The sequence below is a fragment of the Alexandromys fortis genome, unplaced genomic scaffold, assembly GCF_014885135.2.
Source record: "Alexandromys fortis isolate MF-2015 unplaced genomic scaffold, M_Fortis_MF-2015_v1.1 scaffold_36, whole genome shotgun sequence".
Lineage (NCBI taxonomy): Eukaryota > Metazoa > Chordata > Mammalia > Rodentia > Cricetidae > Alexandromys > Alexandromys fortis.
In genome coordinates this window covers 6159184-6179244 of record NW_026067915.1, presented here as the reverse complement: position 1 = coordinate 6179244, position 20061 = coordinate 6159184, and the positions used below count along the sequence as shown (strand labels likewise).

Genomic DNA, 20061 nt, shown 5'->3' with positions numbered 1-20061 from the left:
TTTCTTTAAGCTTGCTAGAAAGCTGTCTAGTTGCCCTGGGAGGACTCTTTGAGACATTGCTATCATTGGAGGCTATTCCCATCTCCAATGTTCAGGCAAGGCTCACACAGGATCCCAGATGTTCAAAAGCCCTCTGGGGTGCTTGAAGACCTTTTATTTATTATTATTATTATTATTTTATTATTAAAATTTTCACCTTCTCCTCTCCTCCCATTTCCCCCCCATCTCTCCTCCCCCTTCCTCTCCAGTTCAAAAAGCAGTTAGGGTTCCCTGCCCTGTGGGAAGTCCAAGGTTCTCCCCCCTCCATCCAGGTCTAGGAAGGTGAGCATCCAAACAGACTAGGTTCCCACAGAGCCAGTACATGCAGTAGAATCAAAACCCAGTGCCATTGTTCTTGGCTTCTCAGCCAGCCCTCCTTGTCAGCTACCTTCAGAGAGTCCGGTTTGATCACATGCTCTATCAGTCCCAGTCCAGCTGGTCTTGGTGAGTTCCCATTAGATAAGCCCCACTGTCTCAGTGGGTGGGCACACCCCTCAAGGTCCTGACTTGCTTGCTCATATTCTCTCTCCTTCTGCTCCTCATTTGGACCTTGGGAGCTCAGTCCAGTACTCCAATGTGGGTCTCTGTCTCTATCTCCATCCATCGCCAGATGAAGGTTCTATGATGATATGCAAGATATTCATCAGTGTGGCTAGAGCAGGAAAAAAAATATATATCTTAATTAAGGGAGCCATTTTAGGGTTGGCAAGAGATTGGACTCTAGTGGGGTTCCCAGGTGTCCAAGGAGATGTCCCCAGCTTGTTCCTTGAGCAGCTGAGGAGAGGGCGCCTGAATTGAAGACTTTTCTTTATCTGGACACAGAAAATGTGGGTTTCTGTGCTGTGCTCTGCTCACCTTGGGAAGCCTGCAGGCCTTCTGCTCTGAGCCCTCTGGAATTCCCACGTGTAGCTCCCTCCCTGGGCCTGGCCTTCAGCATCTCAAAGCTGCTTTCAAGGGCTCAGAAGCACTTTGTTTCCTGTTTCCTGACCCTTGCACTGACTGGCATGGTCCAGAGAAGCTCTTTCTCATCTGAGGCTAGGGACAGTGCTCACCTTCTGGCTAAGAGTTCCTCCAGAATCTTGTGTTTTAGGCTTGTCTTATCTCCTAGAGACCAATAGGCTGGAAGTCTGAGTTACAGTTTTGTAGTGTTCTCTTGGTTCTGAGACACTATCTGCTTCTGGCTGAACATGGAGGTCACGAGAGAACACACAGACATTTGGTGGAGAATAATGCAGGGTTAATCTCTCGAATATGTTATCTGTCTGTCTCATTTATGGAAACAGTGGACTGATTTCAAGGGAAACAAATTGCTGACAGTTATCCCAAATTTCAAAAATCCCTTTACGAAGTTTGTCAGTTTACTACAAACTCTAGAAAGCAGCATGCCACTCAGGCAGGAGAAGAGGCCGTTTGCAAAAATGCGATGGGTCTTCAGGGACAGCTCTCTTCTCTGCTGTCACAGAGTTCCTCCCAAACAGTCAGGGCTTTGATAAAATAAGTATCTATCGTGTTATTTAGGAAGGGATGGCAGGCTGAGAGCCACTGAGCAAGTGATAAGCTGCCCTTGACTTGGCAAGCTTCCACGCGTCTTCAGTGGATATGGTTCTCACATTGATCTGCCATGAAAGTTCCCTCTGTTGACCCAGTGACACAGTTCTAGGCAAGGAAGGAAGAATGTGTCTGTGTCCCATAGTGATGATGTGGTATATACCGCCTATCCTAATAGTCCCAGCTTCATCTGCTAAGCTAGGGGCAAATACAGTCTTAGGCTTTGTCATTGGGTGGTCAGTCAGGGCCTGGGCAAAATCCCATGGAAAATCCCAAGTAGCTAGTGCTTGCCTGAAAATTAAGCGTGTTCAGTCTTTTTATAGTAGATGTTCCTTTGCAGCAAGAGAACACTGCAAGTCTGTGTAAGGCTTTTATATTGGCATGCTTAACCACTGTGACTTTTACCGCTGCATACCAGCTGGGGCATGCAGATTACTGAAAAAACTATGAAGATGTCTTTAAACGGCCTGCTGCTGCTGCTGTATACCCTTCAGAAGCTAGAGAAGAAAATGTGTCTTCATATGTCATTTTTGTTTCTTTGGGGGCATATTAGCGGTCTGAGCCACCACTTCTGAAAACAGGACTATCCCCACTCTCTGAAAAAGTATTAATATAAGAGTTTTTTTTAAAAATACAATGTTAGTTACCCACCATGCATTTCTGCAGATTCTACTTCATTATCAAAGAAGGAGTCTAATAGGATCTTTAGCTTCTAATGAAACTAGGGAAGAGAAGTAAATCTATAAATGATTTTTAAAATTACAACACACAGAAAGACTCCTGTAAAAGCCTGCGCATCTCTTGGAGAGGGTCCACACCTGCCACAGTCCATGTGTTCTTTGTGGGAACTGACAGTTCTCTCTTGGTTTTCTTTGGAAATGGGATGAGTTTAAAATTAATAGACTATGGAAAGCCTTTAAAATGAACATGCTAACATGCTTGCATTTAAGAAAATTATATTCTCAATGATGTTCATCTCAGCATTGAAGCGTTTTCTTCCTTATGGAGAAGAAAAATGTGACTTTTTTTTTTAATTGGTCCAGCAGAAAAGTCAGACGTTAATCCTCAAACACCAGAGGGTGAAGTCATTTTTCAAGTTTTCATATTTACATTCTCAACTTGCTGGACAAAGTTTCTGACTTAGAATTTTTATTTCTTGTGTGTGTGTCCATCAGTGCAGGTGTGTAAGGAGGCCATAGGTTGAACAAGACATGTCTTGTTCAATCACTTTTCTACCTTCCTTTCTGAGATATAGAATTCACTGATTGGCTAGACTGACTGACTAGCAAGCCCCATAGATCCCTTTGTCCACTACACTCAGATTATACCTGATATTTGGGGGTCCAAACTCAGGTCCTCATGCTTGTGCATCTGATGCTGAAGCATCTCCCTGCCCCCTTCATTTATAATGCCACTGAAAACATAACCCATACAGTGTCACTCGGCTGTACATACTAGGGTATTGACTGCAATCGCAAAGCTTCTGACCCCAGGTCTGACTGAGTACTAAGGTCTAGCATTGCCCAAGACAATTGCTGTTGTTTTACATTAATCCAGCTGGAGGGAAAGGCTTGTCCAAGTGAATAAAAAGCTTGGAGCCCTCCTTAGAGACTGGGAAGAGCCCTCTTATTCGGTGTAATCGAAGCTGATATTTGCCTGGGTAGAAGAAACAATTAGTAAATTGGAACGACATCCATTGGAAGAAAAATTTATTATGTATTGCCAAAATCTAAAATCCTCTGGTTAGTTTCGCTTTCATGTTTTTTTCATAGAGCACACCCATGTATATCTAGTCTTCCAGGTTTATCTTTTACTGGGTAGACTGAGAACTTAGAAATCTGAGTTCAGACAATAGCTTTACAAGTTTGCTCCATTAGGAACTGACCTAAGGCTGGGTGTGGTGGCACGCATCTTTAATCCCAGCACTTGGGAGTCAGAGAATGATGGAGGAAGGTGTTCTTAAAATGAATACAGTTTGTGTGTTGTTATTTCGGGCATGAGCTAGCCAAGCAGCCGGGGTGTTGGGGACGCAGCCCCGCCGTTCTTATTTCAACAAGAGACAGATCTCTGTGAGTTTGAGGCTAGCCTGGTCTACAAGAGATAGTTCAAGGAGAGGCTCCAAAACTACAGAGAAACCCTGTATCAAAAAGAAAAAAATAGGAAAGGAAGGAAGGAAGGAAGGAAGGAAGGAAGGAAGAAAGAAAGAAAGAAAGAAAGAAAGAAAGAAAGAAAGAACTAGCCTGTCAGCTGTGGTAGAACAGGCCTTAAATCCCAGCACTCAGGAGGTAGAGGCAGGTGGATCTTGGTGAGTTCAAGGCCAGCCTGGTCTGCTGAGTGAGTTCCAGGACAGCCAAGACTGTTACACAGAAAAACACTGTACGGAAAAACAAACAAACAAAGAACTGGCCTGTCAGTGACATGAAAGTATGATTTTTGCCACTCATCATTGTCAGACCTTTTTGGTAAGCCTTGGATTTATTTTTTCCTAGTAAGGGTATTCATTTCCCATCAGTTTATATTATATGTAAATTCATAATAGTGAGCACAGTGGCAGAAATGGACCTGGAATGAGACCCAGCAATTTGGATAAGCATCTCCCAATCAGAGGGAAGACAGAAGTTCATGGGCATGCCAGACTACCAGCTTCGGGCACTCCATATGGCAAGGACAGAGTGAACACCTGCTTGACATGACTGGGGTCTGCCGGAGAGTCTATGAGTCAGTTACGGTCTTTAATTAAGCATTTCTACTAAAATGCCCAAGAAGTAACTCTTAACAGTTTTTGCAAAGTGTTTTCTAGCAGGAGTTCTACAGAACAGCCTTAATGAGCAGCCAGGCTCCCTGGCAATCAGCAGCATCTGTCTGCACAGTGTAATTGGCAAGCTAAAGCGCTGTCCCCGGGCGAGCTAGTATACAGTGTGGACTATAATTGCTTTGCTCATCAGACTATTTTCTTTTCTTGGATAGGGAAAGGTAGTGTTTTGGTCCACTCTTCATGGTGCTATCACAAATTTTTAAATTAATGATTTGGAGATTTAATGAAATCTTCCATTTATCCAGGATAGAAATTCTTTTTTTTTAATTTTTATTGAGCTCTACAATTTTCTCTGCTCCTCTCCCTGCCTCTCCCCTCCCCTTCAACCCTCCCCCAAGGTCCCCATGCTCCCAATTTACTCAGGAGATCTTGTTCTTTTCTACTTCCCATGTAGATTAGATCCATGTATGTCTCTTTTAGAGTCCTCATTGCTGTCTAGGTTCTCTGGGATTGTGATGTGTAGGCTGGTAGTGAGTACATATGATAATTGTCTTTCTGGGTCTGGGTTACCTCACTCAAAATGATATTTTCTAGCTCCATCCATTTTCCTGCAAAATTCAAGATATCGTTATTTTTTTCTGCTGTGTAGTACTCCATTGTGTAAATGTACCACATTTCCTAATCCATTCTTCAGTCAAGGGGCATTTAGGGTGTTTCCAGGGTCTGGCTATGACAAACAATGCTACTATGAACATCGCTGAGCACACATACTTGTGGCACGATTGAGCATCCTTTGGCTACATACTCAAAACTGTATTGCTGGGTCTTGAGGAAGGTTGTTTACTAATTTTCTGAGAAATTTCTACACTGATATCCAAAGGGGCTGTACCAGCTTGCACTCCCACTAGCAATGCAGGAGTGTTCCCTTTACCCTACATTTTCTCCCAGGATAGAAATTCTTACTATCTCTATCAGTGTTTTCAGTTAAAACTTTGTCTTCTTAAGTCCTGCTAGCAATAAAACATGGTGCACCAAGGACAGTTAGGTTAGAATAAATAAATATCACACATTCTGACTGACATTCACTTGTAGAGGGTATAGGTGTGGAAGTCAGAGACTTTGGGACACCATGGTACTGACCAGGATAGGAAGCAGGCCTAGGGAGTCAGCATCCTAGCAGGCAGAACTAGACATTTGAGCAGCCGATTACCTGGCCACAGTGAGGGGGCTCTGTACTATTTGCTCAGATGTGTTAAATGTACTTCTCAACTCTTAATGTCTTTCTTCACTTTTCTTTTCTCTGTTCTTTCTTTCTTCCTTTCTTTTTTTTCTTTTTTTGACTGCAGAAAGGTACTAAAGGAAATCTCTGTTGGAGAATTAAACCCAAATGAAACTGTTCAGGCCAGTGTGGAAGCCCAGCTCCTTTCCAAGCTAAATCATCCAGCCATTGTCAAGTTCCATGCAAGCTTCGTGGAGGAGGATAATTTCTGCATTATCACAGAATACTGTGAGGTGAGACTCTCCTCTCTTAGAAATACTTGTAAAAATCTGTTGCATGGTAAAAAATTTTATATAAAGAGATACCTTAGAAGTTTTATTATCAAACAGCAAGTTGAATTCTAAAGGCCTAGTGTCTCATGTCTTGTGGCTAAGAATAATCTACTCTAAGTAATTGACAAATGTTGTGGAATAGAATAATTGTTTAACTATATAAAGGTGTGTTGATTTTGTTTATGTCACATTTGTTTAGCTATGTAAAGATGTGTAGCTGTTTCACCTTGCCTGCCTACGGCACCTGACAGGCCTAATTGGCCTCATAAAAAGCTGAATGGCCAATAGCTAGACAGAGGAGGGATAGGCAGAAAGAGAAGGGAGCCAGCCAACCAGTGGCCAGTCAGCTAGGGTCGAGACAGACAAACACGGAGGAAGCAGGGATGCAGAATAAACAGTTCAAAATGAGGTAAACGAGCCTTGGGGCAGGACATAGGTTCATAAAAATGGGTTAATTTAAGTTAAAAAATTCTAGCTAGAAATAAGCCTAAGCTAAGGTGAAGCATTCAATATTAATAATAATTCTCTGTGTCATGATTGGGGAGTGCTTTTACATATATGGGGGACAGGTTGCCCAAACCTCCTATGATAGTATCATGAATGCTTAGCTGGACATCTAGACTCTTAACCAAGGCTTGGATACAGTGGAGGCATAGGTCACAGTTTGATTTCCAGTTCTGTTGTTTGATATGTGAAGATCTGATGTACATCTCATTTCTCCTAGAGAAGTCTTTCCTATTTGTTGACTTGTGAACTGTGGCATAGCATTTGCAGTTTTCTCTGCTGCTCTCTGTTCTCTTAAGTACATCTTTGTGCTTTACTGAGTCTGAAATGAGCGTGAAGTTTTGAAAGATGAGAGAGGAGAAGATGGACAATATGAATTGTGGATCTTTGAGTTTACAACTCAGAAGTTGGGCGTAGGGTGGGTGACTGGGGTTGTGTCAGGCAGAGCATAAAAGAAGATACCATGCTTAAAATTATGCTCAGGTGCTCTTTGAGCTAGGCTAGCCAAATACTTCTTAGGAGGATTTGAAACCGTGGAAAATGGAATTAGTCAGATCATCACTTGGGTGGCCCTGGAACCCTAGAGAAATTATGTTGGGAAGAAAGAAGTGTCTTTTCGGAACAGAAGACAAGCAGGCTTGGCTCTGAGAATTTGGACAAGCAGATGGAAGGTGAGGGTGCCCTGTGTTTGAGCGGCAGAAGGAAGACTAGAGACTGTACCCAAATCACCATGCTGCTTCCCCATTTGCTGGTGCAACCACTAAGAAACCAGCAGTCACATTCCTCTGAATGAACCTGGAGTAATCTAAACCTTGGCCTTTCACTTTAAATCACTCTCCTGGTTTGCTCCTTCTCTGCTTTGAGGACGGAGGGAGGGAGAGGCAGAAATATAGACAGACAGACATTCGGGGACACACACACACACACACACACACAGGGGTGGTAGTGATGAACACCAGTTACTTAGATATGTAACTTCTTTACCTAATGGGTTGTTAAAAAATCAGTAAGATGAGGAGGAGTATAGGGTGGTAGCAGTGAATAATTGAATAGCTGCTCTGGAAAATGTGTAGCTCTCTTATAATCTACCTGTTATTATTTAAGACTTTTTCTTCTTTAGCTCCTTTAGCTGCTAAACTTTCAGAAAAAAACAATTGGCTATTACTACATATGATGATGATCTTTCTCCACTGTTGATTTTGGCGCATTCATTTGTTTGTAAGATGTTATATTGTCTCTGTAATTCAGGCTGTTCCTAAATTCACTCTGTCATCATAGCTGGCCTTGAACTCCTGATCCCCCTGCTTCCATCTCCCAAGAAATGAGATTGTAGGTGTTGGTCACCACACCTAGGGGCACGAAGATTTTCTAAAGACACTTCTCCTCCTCTTAAAACACCTTTGACTGAAGTCAGCAGTGCTCCGTAGAAGGCTCTGGGGAACTGAAGTGGCCTGTGCTTGTGCCTTCTGCCACGGTCACCTCTAGTCACGCTGGCTTTTTGTCTTTGAAATTAAGGAATTTGATGTAAGCAAAATTTATGTTTAATTTTAATTAACTTAAAATGAATTGGCCTATGCAGCTAGTGGCTGCCATGGGTGATATATGACATGGTCTAACTTTCTTTTCCCATGCTAATTTTGATTTTTTTTCTAAAATTGACTGTAATTTTGAGCTTTCAGACAGGTTGTGAGACTCTTTGCATCTCCCACATCCCCTTTCCCCAGACTTCCCAGTTTTCTTGTTTGCTTCCCACGTTTGCATCATTATATCTTTTGTCCATGTATACACACTCTACCTAGTTCTTTCCTGAACTACTTGAGAATAAACATGTTGTAGTTTGCATCTTGAACTGCTTGCACATCTCCCAGAAACCCATGTAATATAGAGGCTTAGCTGCCAGCATCTTTATTGGAAAGTGACAGAAACTCTAGAAAGTGGAACCTTAGGAGAAGGTGAGGCCATTGACATCATTCCTTTCAAGATGGTGTCAGAATGCAAGCCTCCTTCTCACTCTTCCCCCCAGCTGCTAGGACATGAGTAGCTTCTCTCGGCCACATGCGTCCCACTATAATAATCTGTCTCATTGGCCCCCACAGCAATAGAGGCAACTGATTGCTGACTGGAACCTCCGAAACCAGGAGTTAAAATAGATCTTTCCTGCTTTTGAGTTGATTTTCTCAGGGATTTTGCCATAGCTGTCATAGCCACACATTGGGGTGACATCTGTTGGGGTCTAGCCTCGACGGGTTCGTATGTTCCAGGGTAGGGGCATGTGGACTAGAAATGTTAGGCAAGAGGAACAGAGATATAAAAGAAACACAGAGACATAGGATAGTACTGGGAGGGCAAGCAGGGAATACGTAATCCTGAATATGCCTGCATTTATTTTCCGTATGCTTATATACCCAAATCCAAAAATGGGGAAGGAGGCAAAAGACTGTTTTAATATGACACAAAGGACAAACAGAACACTTACTTGCTTCAATACTTGAGACATCAAGTCACTATTTTCTGAGTTAAGCCTTCTGATGTTTTAGGTAGGACATGTAGCTACTACACCTTAGATCAAGTATACTGTAGGCAGCCATTTCATGGGTCAAACCCCCTTTCTTAAAAATGAAGGAGCAGGAATAGGCTTGAATTCTCTGACCTTTGGTCAAGGTGGAATGGATCTACCTCTACGGGCCATCTTAATATTCAAAACACCAAGTAAACACACCCTAGGTCAGGATATCTTGTTTGTAGCTACACCTTAAGTCAGAATTCTTGCCAATAACTTTGAAAGAGCAAGAGTAGGCTTAAGATTTCTGACCTTCAATCAAGGTGGAGTGGACCCACTTCAATGGGCTCCCCCACAGCAACAGAAAGCTAACGAAGACTAAGTTCCAGCCCTAATCTTGTCCAAATAGCTACTGTATTTTCTTTTGTTTATTATAGACTTGTTTTTAATGTTGTGGTAAGTATAAAATATTATAAGACAGGAAATTTTAAATAATATCATTGCAATGAGTAACATTTTATTTTTACTTTTAATGGTCTCTGTGTGAGTATGTGTTGTTTGTGGATGTGTGTTTTGTGTGTGTGTGTGTGTGTGTGTGTGTGTGTGTGTGTGCAGCCCTATCCCCATTTGTGTGCCTGTGCCCACTGGCACTAGAAGAGGTTATCAGATGCCATGGAGCATACACTTCAGGTAGTTGTGGACCACCAGACTTGAATGATATACCTATGTTGCTTAAAGGCTAAGGCTTCATATTAGAATATCTAAGGTAAAGGACCTTCTCTTTCATAGCAAATGTTAAAGTCATAAGAACTCAAGAAATTAGCACTGAACCAATGTGAGCATGTAAGTCACTGTAATTCTCAAGCAGAATCTCACATCTGCAGCACCAACCCTACTTAGTAACTTGGTGGAAATACAGAGTCCTGGCCAGAAGCCCAGCTACACTGAATCAGACTTTGTGGGGGTGGGGTTCAACCATCTGTGTTTTGACAAGCTCACCAGGTGAGTCTGAAACAAACTGAAGTTCGAGAGCCGCCCATCTAACTCACAATCTATATTCAAATTTGTTTATTTGTTCCAATTATGTCCTTAGAAAGGGCATTTCTCTAAAAATGGCTTTTGTTGTGCAGGATCCAATGCAGGATCATCTGCGTTAATTTTTAAATGATGGTTGGTTTCCATGGACCGAGCTGCTCTCCTGGGAAGGAATGTTGCCATGGTGATGGCTGCCAGCTGCACTACACAGCTGCTGGGCGTCCAGGGGTCTATGGATCCTCTTCTCAGGCTCCTGAGAAATGATGTGTGCCTGTTTCTCGTTAACAGAGATATTTCTCATCTTCAGATGAAAATTCACTCTTAGCTTGCTCAGGCCTGATGTTATCTTTTTCTTAATTGAGGTAAAGTTATTGATATAGGAAATGGCAGATAACTAAAACTAAACCTTGGCCTCATAAAAAAGGTTATCATCATTTCAGTAGCTGATCTCTCTATGTCCATGTTTCCTCTTGTGAAATTTAATTTGGGACCTTTCAAGTCTGTAATGTATTCATTCATCTCTGATATGTCTATATCTGCTGCTCAACCCACTGGGCACCTCAGATTATGTGTGTGAAAACACAAGCAGCCAGGGGCTGAGAAGATGACTCAGTCAGTAAAGGGCCTGCTGCGCAAGAATTGAGAACCACAGTTTAGATCCCCAGAACTCATATAAAATCTGAATGTGGTGGCATGTATCTATAACCTTAGCACAGGGGAGGTGTGGACAGGTGGATGCCCAGAGATGGCCAGTGCAAACAGTGAGCTCCAGGCTCAGTGACACACTGTCTCAAAACATGAGGTGGAAGTGATAGAGGACAAATGCCTTGCACATACATATGTACACACACACACACACACATACACGCACACACATGTACGTACATACACAAGCACATATATACATTACATATGCACTTAATAAATACATAAGCAAAGCATCCATCAGTTGGTATTGTTGTGGTGCTATAATCCCAGGATGAAGGATCAAAAACAGGAAGCTCGCAGATTCAAGGCCAGTCTGAACTGCAGAACCAGGTACTGCCTGATAGTTCCAAAGCCACCAAAGCAGCAGAACTCTGGACCCTGGTGTCTTCTGTTCCCCTCCACACAAGAAGGAAATGGAGCTATGTGCCCTCTCCTTCCTATTCTTCCTCCACAGTCTCATAGCTCTCGTCTTAGCCATTACTTTTCTAACACTTTGTCTTCTAGCCCCACATCTTCTCTCTTCTCTCACAACCAGAGGCTTCCTTTCATAAGGAAGTCTCTCCTCTCACATGTTAAGTGAGAATGCAAGGAGGAATAGGGGGAGTTATTGGCTGGAAGCCATCTGCACCCCCATATCCCTAACTGGTGAAGTATTTTTCTTTTGCATGAAACTCAGTGTAATTATATGAATCATCTCAGACTCCAACACATGAGAGTTGTTCTCATTCATTTTTAAAAATCACACCTTGGGTCTAGATATTGAACCACAAAGAAGTTAGCATAAAGTATTCAGACCTTCCTTCCTTCCTTCCTTCCTTCCTTCCTTCCTTCCTTCCTTCCTTCCTTCCTTCCTTCCTTCCTTCTTTTTTTGTTTGTTTTTCAGGACAGTGTTTCTCTATGTAACAGTCCAGGCTGTCCTGGAACTTGCTTTACAGACCGGGCTGGTCTCAAACTCACAGAGATCCACCTGCCTCTGCCTCCCGAGTGCTGGGATTAAAGGTGTGCGCCACCACCACCTGGCTTCAGACATTTCTTTTTTAAACATTTCTTTTAGTTTGTGCCAATCATACAAAGTAATGGGTTTCATTGGGACATATTCATGAGCACTTGCAATGTCCTGTGCTTGCATTCATTCCCACCCCTCCCCCGCTCAGCAAAGAGTGGTAAGAATCAGCCTGCTCGGCTTCTGGTTTGCTGATGGGAACAACTTCAGCGTCTATGCCAGTGTTGTGGCAGAATGGTCAGTCCAGCCCTGGGCTGTGCATTAGACTCACCAGGAGGACTTTCTGAATTGCCTGGGCCTGAGTCCCTCCTCTGCAAACCTCACTTACTTGGCCTGACTATTATAACCTGACAACAGGATTTTTTGAAAGCTCGATGAGAGATATTAACGGACAAGCAGGGTTAGAACAGGGCCAGGGGAGCGAGGAGAACAGTTAGTATGATAATAGATGATAGAGTAATAAAAAAAAATAGTCAGTGTTTAAAGACTAGTGAACCAGGTGAGGCCCAGAGCTGAGACCTGTGGAGTCTGGCCCCGCCTGTGGGTGTAGCTGTGTGTCATCGAGATCACCCAGCTCCTGCTGCTTGTTCCCTGAACAGCGGCTGCAGTCCAGCTCTCCACAGACATTTCCGTGGAAAGAAAAAATATGGCCCCTAAGCCACACGAGCTCCCTGTCACCGTGGTAGTTTCAGTCTTCATGCTTACGGATCAATCAGAACTCTGCATTAGTTGTTGTCTCGTTCTGAGCTTTCCAGGAACCATTCCTGAGCCCCAACTCCGTGACATGTGTAGTTCTCAGATACATTTGGGGTAACAGAGATGACGTTTTTCCATTGCTGGGGACTGAGCCCCAGGCCTTGCACTTCCTGGGAAATCCCTCTACTCCTGAGCCAAATTCCCAGGCCCATGACAATAATGAGTCTGTCTGGCATGTCAAATGAGACATTTCTGTCACTGGCTAAAATATATGGTTCATTTCCTGGCTGCAGAGACCTGAAAAAAAATCACACAGAAACTGTATTAATTACAACACTGTTCAACCTATTAGCTCAGGCTTCTTATTAACTAACTCTTACATCTTAAATTAACCCATTTCTATTAATCTGTGTATTGCCACAAGGTTGTGGCCTACCTGTAAGGGTCCATGGAGGTGACTTTGACCTTTTAACATAAAATTTTAAAAAAAGTCCCTGGCATATTTGAAGTGTTTATTCACAATAAAATGTCTCTAGTTTTTCTTAAGAGATTTGAGTAATCTGTACCGGGAAAAGAGAAATGAAGATTCTGTCTCAAAAATTAAGTGCTACCACAAATTTTCATTTAAAACTGTAATGTAATAATTGACAACTGAAATGAATTTCAGTTTAAAAAATTATTGTATAAACTTAGCAAAATTTAACATTGTAAGGATAGCTTTAGTTAGCCTATGACTTTATATAAGTGTTAAAATAGAATAATTGACATTTTATCAAATAGTTTGTTTAAAACAATAACCCCATCTATGCTTTATAGAATATGAGCATTATTTCATATTGAAATAAAAAAAACAAATTCTGCTACTTTATTGTCTCAGTAGGAAGGGTGTGCTAACTTTATCAGACCTTATAGACAAAAAGAATTCCCATTAAGTCCCAGAGATGTCATTTGTGTTATTAATCATAGCATGTCATAAGAGTGGAGGGCATTGTCCAGTAACTATGTAAAAACTAGATTGTCTTATTTTGCTTTAAGAAGCACAATGTGGCTTGATATTTTCCCATATTTGATGTACACAATTGCAGCGAGCTTTCGGAATGCCACAGTTCAGTGACAGATGATACCATTCCTTGCTTCCTACATCTATCACTGGCTGTTATCATTATTAAATAATTCTTATTCAACCATGCTTTTACCAAAGGCACCATTTGTCTTTGGGATTGTCTAAGCTTCTGGGTGGAATGTTTTCATGATGGGGTAAGTTTTAAGCCTGTGACCCAGTCATGGTACTGCCTAGTTTCTCAAACTGTTGCCATGGAAACACTCTAGAGGTACCTGGGATACATGTTGAAAACACATTCTCAGATGAGGTGATGAATTGGTGGGTAAAACACTGACCATGCCCAGGTGAGGACTTGAGTTTGCATCCACAGCACCCATGTAAATGGCAGGTGGCTGCTGTGGCCTGCCTTTAAGTCCGGTGTTCAGAAATCAGATCCCTGGAGCAAGCCTGTAGTCTGACTATTGGTGAACTTGGAGTTCAATTCAGAGGTCTTATCTCAGTGAGAAAGTGGCATGCAGTAAAGGAAGACTTTTATTTTTTTGAGACAGGGTTTCTCTGTAGCTTTGCAGCCTGTTCTAGAACTAGCTTTTATAGACCGGGCTGGCCTCAAACTCACAGAGATCCACCTGCCTCTGCTTCCTGAGTGCTGGGATTAAAGGCGTGCACCACCACTGCCCAGCCTTAAAGGAAGACTCTTGAAGTCATCTTGGAACTCCACATGGCCACACATACATATATGCACATAACCCCGACATGTGTCCACATACAAGCCACACATACAAAAATAAAACATACATTATTGGGTCTTATCCTGCTCTACAAAGTCAGATGGAGCATTTTAAACAAGCAACCTGAATGATTCTATTATATGCTTAACTTTGAAGAGTATTAGACAAATGTTTCTTTATTAAAGATATGATGGGTTCAAAGGAACAATATTATGAGATACCAACTCAATGAACTAATAAAGAACAGATTTTTCATTTTAAAGTGGAGAAGTAGATCAGAAGGATGCTCCATGCTCCTCCTAGCCTTGAGGAGATCCTTTTGTCCTGTCTGTTCTTTGAACACTTCCATTTTACTTGGTTGGTCTCTGAGAGCGTTCTTTTTGATCCTTTGAAGTAGTTGGCAGCCTTAAAAGTGGGTTGGGGATTTGAACTTGTTGCTGGCAATCAAAGATGGTGTTTAGACCACTGTGGTTGAGTTCTTTTCACTCCTTCAAGGTTTCGGGTTTCAAAGTCTGTCTGATGTTGGCAAACTGGGATGGGGTGTGAAGGGACACCATGATCTACCAAGTGATAGTTGGGGTTATAGATTTTCAAGACCTAAGAAGTTCACATCGAGGCTTTTTGTTTGACTTTAAGAGGCCACATTAGTGACAGAAGGCATCTTTCTGACTGTAGGATCAAGGAAGGGCAAATTAATATTGGCTCAAGTTCAAGCGCATTCTCTTTTTTCTTTTTTTAGTTGATTTTTATTGAGCTCTCCATTCTCTTTTCATTTAAGTTTGTTTTAGCGAGAAAAGTCATCCTCAAACATTTCTCAAAGGCAAAGTTGAGAAAACAAAACTTAGGGTATGTAATAAGAGCATGAGACATTTTATGAAATGAATTGGATTTTATTTAGATGGAAATTTTAGAAAAAGAAGTAAATTATTCCCACATTGCTGAGTTGAAATCAGATGGTTTCACAGACGTTGTCTTCCTTTCTTTGTGGTACAAAAGCATAAGTGTTGTCTTAATCTGTGAATGGTTTGCCTACCTCATCCACATCCTCAGGAGATAATATACAGAGAGCTTATCAAAGAACATGGTGAATGCAAAACAATAGGGTTTGTTTTTTTTTTCCTCAGAGAGAAATTTAGGAAAATAAAAATCAAGGCATGGGGGTAACTTTTTTTGTTTGTTTGTTTTTTTGAGACAGAGTTTCTCTATGTAGCCCTAGCTATCCTGGAGCTCACTGAGATCTGCCTGTATCTGCCTCCCAAATGCTGTGACTAAAGGTATATATCACCACTGTCTGGCAACTTAATGGAGGGTAATTTAAGACCATGACCTTGGGTTTAGTTTTTTGGTGTAATATCTTCATGCTGACTGCACAGTCTCTTGGTTAAGTCTTTTGTAAGAACTGATAACATTCTTTTTTATGATTCTACTCAGAGAAGGAAGAGATGTTTGCAAAGCTCCTTCTAGAATTTGACTTTCAGGCCTATGATTTCAGGACTTGCTTTTCCAATTTATTCCTCAATAATACAAATATATCTTGTATAGTCACAAGAAAGCATACATTGAATATTGTGCAGAAAATGGGCATGTAAATTCTGCTATTTGAGAAGTGTGAATAGGGCCTGGGGATGTACTTTTGTGGTAAAGGGTTTGCCTAGTTTGAGAGGCTCTGGGTTTACTGGTGATAGAGGGTTTGAAGAGAGAGGTAGCAGAGTATCAGTGTCACCACAGGAAACACAATTCTACTCATTCTCAAAGAAGACAGTGCAGACACCGTGAGTATTCAGAACTTCATAATCACTTGACATGTGTTGAAGTAGGAGCGGCGGCGCTGCATCCCTGGCACCCCGGCCGCTTGGCTAGCTCATGCCCGAAATAACAACACACAAACTGTATTCATTTAAGAACTGCTTGGCCCATGAACTCTAGCCCTTACAGGCTAATTCTCGTACCTGGACTAGCCCATTTCTAATGATGTGTGTAAGCACCCCAAGGTGCACTTATCAGGAAGATTCTAGCCTATGTCCATCCTGGGTTGGAGTTGCCTGGGAGAGCTGAGCATGGCATCTCTGCTCCAGAGAGCAGAGCTGTCGGGTCTGTCCGGGAGCAGAGCAGAGTCTGACCTCACTTCCTCTTCCGCCCAGAATTCTATTCTGTTTACTCCTCCCATCTATGTTCTAAGCTATGAGGCCAAGCAGTTGGTTTATTATAATTAAGAAATGACCTTCCTCCATCAGACATGGTTTTATAATGACAATATTTAGACAGATTTTTCTTTGGGCTGCCAACCCACAGAAAGCAATGTAGAGACTTATTATTAATTATGGAAGCTCTGTCTTAGTTTAGTCTTATCCCTAACTAGTTCTTATAACCTCTATTAACCTATATCTTTTACATGGTTTGGTTACCTTTACATCCTGCTTCTTTGCTATCTGTGTGGAGACTTTGCTTTCTTTTTCCCTGAGACCTCTCTCTCCCTAGAAGTCCCAACTAATCTTTTCATGTCTAGCTACTGGCCAGTCAGCTCTTTATTAAACCAATCACAGTAACACATCTTCACACAGTGTAAAGGAATATTCTGCATCAACAATAGGAACCTGTAGTTTGAGAATAAATTCCTAAAAGGAGTGCTATTTTAATTCACAGATGAAGTTTTGAAATCTCAGTATTATTATAAGTGAGATAGGTAATTATGTATTTGAAAGTCAAATTTATGATAACAGCTATACTTACATTGGTTGTCCTAGGAAGTGGTAAATATTGGAAAGATATAAGAAACTAGAAGGCAGTTTCAATATTTCTTGTGTGTGTATGTGTGTGTGTATTCACTTGTGTGTCTGTGTGTGTGTAGTGTGCATGACTGTGTTTTCAGTGTGCATGTCTGTGTGTATGCAATATGTATGCCTGTTTGTGCACAGTGTACATTCCAGTATTATGCCGTATGCATACCTATGTGTATGTAGTGTACATGCCTGTGTGTGCAGTGTGTATGCATTGTGCATGTTTCTCTCTCGCGCTCGCTCTATTTGTTTGGAGGCCAGAGGACAATCTGCTGTTCTTCAGAAGCCTTTACCTTGTTAACTTGCGTACTCTTAATGACTTGAAACTCACCAATTAGGCTGGACTGGTTGGTGATCAAGCTCCAGGGACCCACCTGTCCCTACCACCCCGGCACTGGGGCTGTGATTACTTATCACCATCCCCTGCTTCTTTATGTGCATCTTGGGAATCAAACTCATGTCCTCAGGATTTCACAGCAAACAATTTACCAACTGCACTCTCAGTCTGTCCCTCATTTGTATATTTTTAAAGTCCATCCATCTGTCCATCTTTCCCTTGCTCCTTCCCTCCCAAGGAAGTGAAACACTGTTTTCTGACATTAGAAATGTTTACTGTGGTCAGAGTTTGAGTCATTGGATGGGAATATAAAACTGTATATAATAGAGACAGTGTAGTAGACATGGGTTGCCTTTTGTCTGAAGGACTTTCTCATCCACTCTTTTGGAAGCCACAATGATCCACTGTCAAAAATATTATTACTGCACAACCTGTGTGCTGACCCAGAACTCTGAGGCTTGCCATGGTTGGAAAGTGAGTGCTGGAGAAGGACATGGGAACTGGGTTCTCTCTCTTTTTATTGCCAAGAGTTAAATATTAATTCACTTCTTTTTTTAATTCCAAGAAGCTTTGATCCCCCTGGCCTAGAAAATCCAGCAAGGAAGACGATTTCATCAAGCCTGCTTGTGAATGTGTGATATGCTTTTGACTTCTTATTTCTTGATTTGGAAAGAGAAAATGCTAAGCAAATATTTACACATTGCACTGAAAGGAAATTAAACACTGCATTACAAGCAGTTTGTCAGTTGACCACATGTTGTTTGATTACTTGATTACAAGTAATCTCTCCCAGTTGCCTCATTGGCTAGAAATACCTTTGCTCTGCTGCTGAGGAGGACTTCCATAGTCTGTGTATGGCTTCATTTTCCTCTTACCGTTTGCACGCTCCATGGACCTGTGCCTCTCGTCCCACAAAGAACATTTTTCCTTGCCTTTTCTTCCAAGGACATATATCAAACAAGTTTTAATCTTTCAGTGTTTTAATATAAAACTTTTAAGGTGTATGGTTTCTCTAAGAGAATCTAACACTTTATGTTTTGTTTTTGCCATAATTGTTCTATGGCAATTAAAATATATTAAGACATATTATCATCAGAGTCACATCAGACACTGCCAGGCAGATCGAGGCATTCATTATTGTCAGTTTCTGGTCTTAATTTTAATCACTGTTATTTCATCAGCACTTGAATGACCAAATGCTTCACTGTTGTGTGGAGAGCTGTGCGCTCACTACCAGCCCCTGTATTCCTGAGGGGTGTGCTGGGGTTTAATAGAGAAGGGGAAACTCACTCACTCCAAGACACTGTCTGTTTGTCCATGCCAGAGTCAAAATAATCTGGGGCTGCAAGTTGGCTCAGTGAGGAAAAGCACTTACGCCACACATCTGATGGCCTAAAAGAATCTTCTCTTGAAATTGTCCTCTGACCTCCAGCTGTACCACACATACACCTCACTTATACACACATTAACAATACAACAAAATAAGTTAAAATTCTAAAGTGTCTCCCATGGCAGCCAGCACTGGTGCCCCATGCCAATACCAATTTCATTTCTTGCAAACATCACTGTAATTCAATTAATATCTCTGATTTAAATTTTATTGTCTTCCATTTTTAACTTTCCCTCATGTTAGGGTTCTCTATGCAAAATTAGGGTACTAGGAACGCTATTTCTAGTCTCATATGAACACAGATTCAGGGGATGTCATATAGATGTTACACCTGATACCATTTCTCTGTTATATGGTTTGTTTTTTCCTTGTTTGATGGCAAAGATAAAACCCGGTTAGATGGACATGAACTGGAGGAGCGATGGCAGATTTCACTTGTTGACTGCTGACAATAGGAATAGGAGCTCTGTTTGGATTTCTGTGGGAGCGACGACATTTTTAGGAGGACGGATCTCCTGGTTGATAGGAAGGTAGGGTCAGATGGCTTCTGAGATGTGCAGAGCATTCAGTTTCCAGTTCCCCAGAGTGGCTGGCCCCTCCTGGGTCATCCATCTTGGTGTCCTCTTAGGTGACTTCTTCTTGTGCCTGCCTACCTTACATTGTTCACAGAACTTGATATTAAATTTTTATCTATAACAGTATGAAAGATTATGTTATTTTGTTTCAGGGCCGAGATCTGGACTATAAAATCCAGGAATATAAAGAAGCTGGGAAAATCTTTCCTGAAAATCAGATTGTGGAATGGTTTATCCAGTTGTTGCTTGGAGTTGATTATATGCACGAGAGGTATGCTGACTTGCTTCTGGGCACAGGTATAGTTTTTAATGCTCATGTCTGAACTTGAAAGGTGAATATTTTTCATTGATTTGAGAGCAAACAGGTTCAGAAGATGAATCACCACAGTCAAACATCTATAGTATTTTATAATATGACATTTTTTTCTTGAGGAAACTGTTGATTATTTACTCACATAATATTTATTTATATCAGTTGTGTGTATGTGAGTGCAGGTGTGTGCAGGTATGTGCAGATGTGTGTGCATGCCACAGCTTGGGTGTGGAGGACAGCCTTTGGTAAGTTCTTACCTTTCCCCTTGTCTGCAATTGGATAGCTCATCTTCTCTGCTGAATATTCCAGGCCTATTGGCCTCTGAGTATCCTCTATTACCTCCCATCCTGTCAGGAGGGCTCAGTTTACAGACAGGAGTTTCTATATTCAGCTTTTTTTATGTAGGTATTTGGGATTTGAACCCAGATCTTCGTGTTTGTACAGTCAGCACTTTGCGTACTGAGCCATATCTCCTGCTTCTCTCTCTCTCTCTCTCTCTCTCTCTCTCTCTCTCTCTCTCTCTCTCTCTCTCTCTCTCT

At 41.7% G+C, this 20061-nt stretch overlaps 1 protein-coding gene across 1 annotated transcript in view; it reads left to right on the top strand.

The window, feature by feature from the left end:
- The window catches only part of Nek11 (NIMA related kinase 11), a 203760-nt gene that overhangs the window by 44779 nt on the left and 138920 nt on the right, over nt 1–20061 (top strand). Inside the window, exons 3-4 of the mRNA XM_050139439.1 lie at nt 5689–5854; nt 19362–19480. Of these exons, the coding sequence (XP_049995396.1) occupies nt 5689–5854; nt 19362–19480 (285 nt within the window). The remainder of the gene's footprint in view (nt 1–5688; nt 5855–19361; nt 19481–20061) is intronic.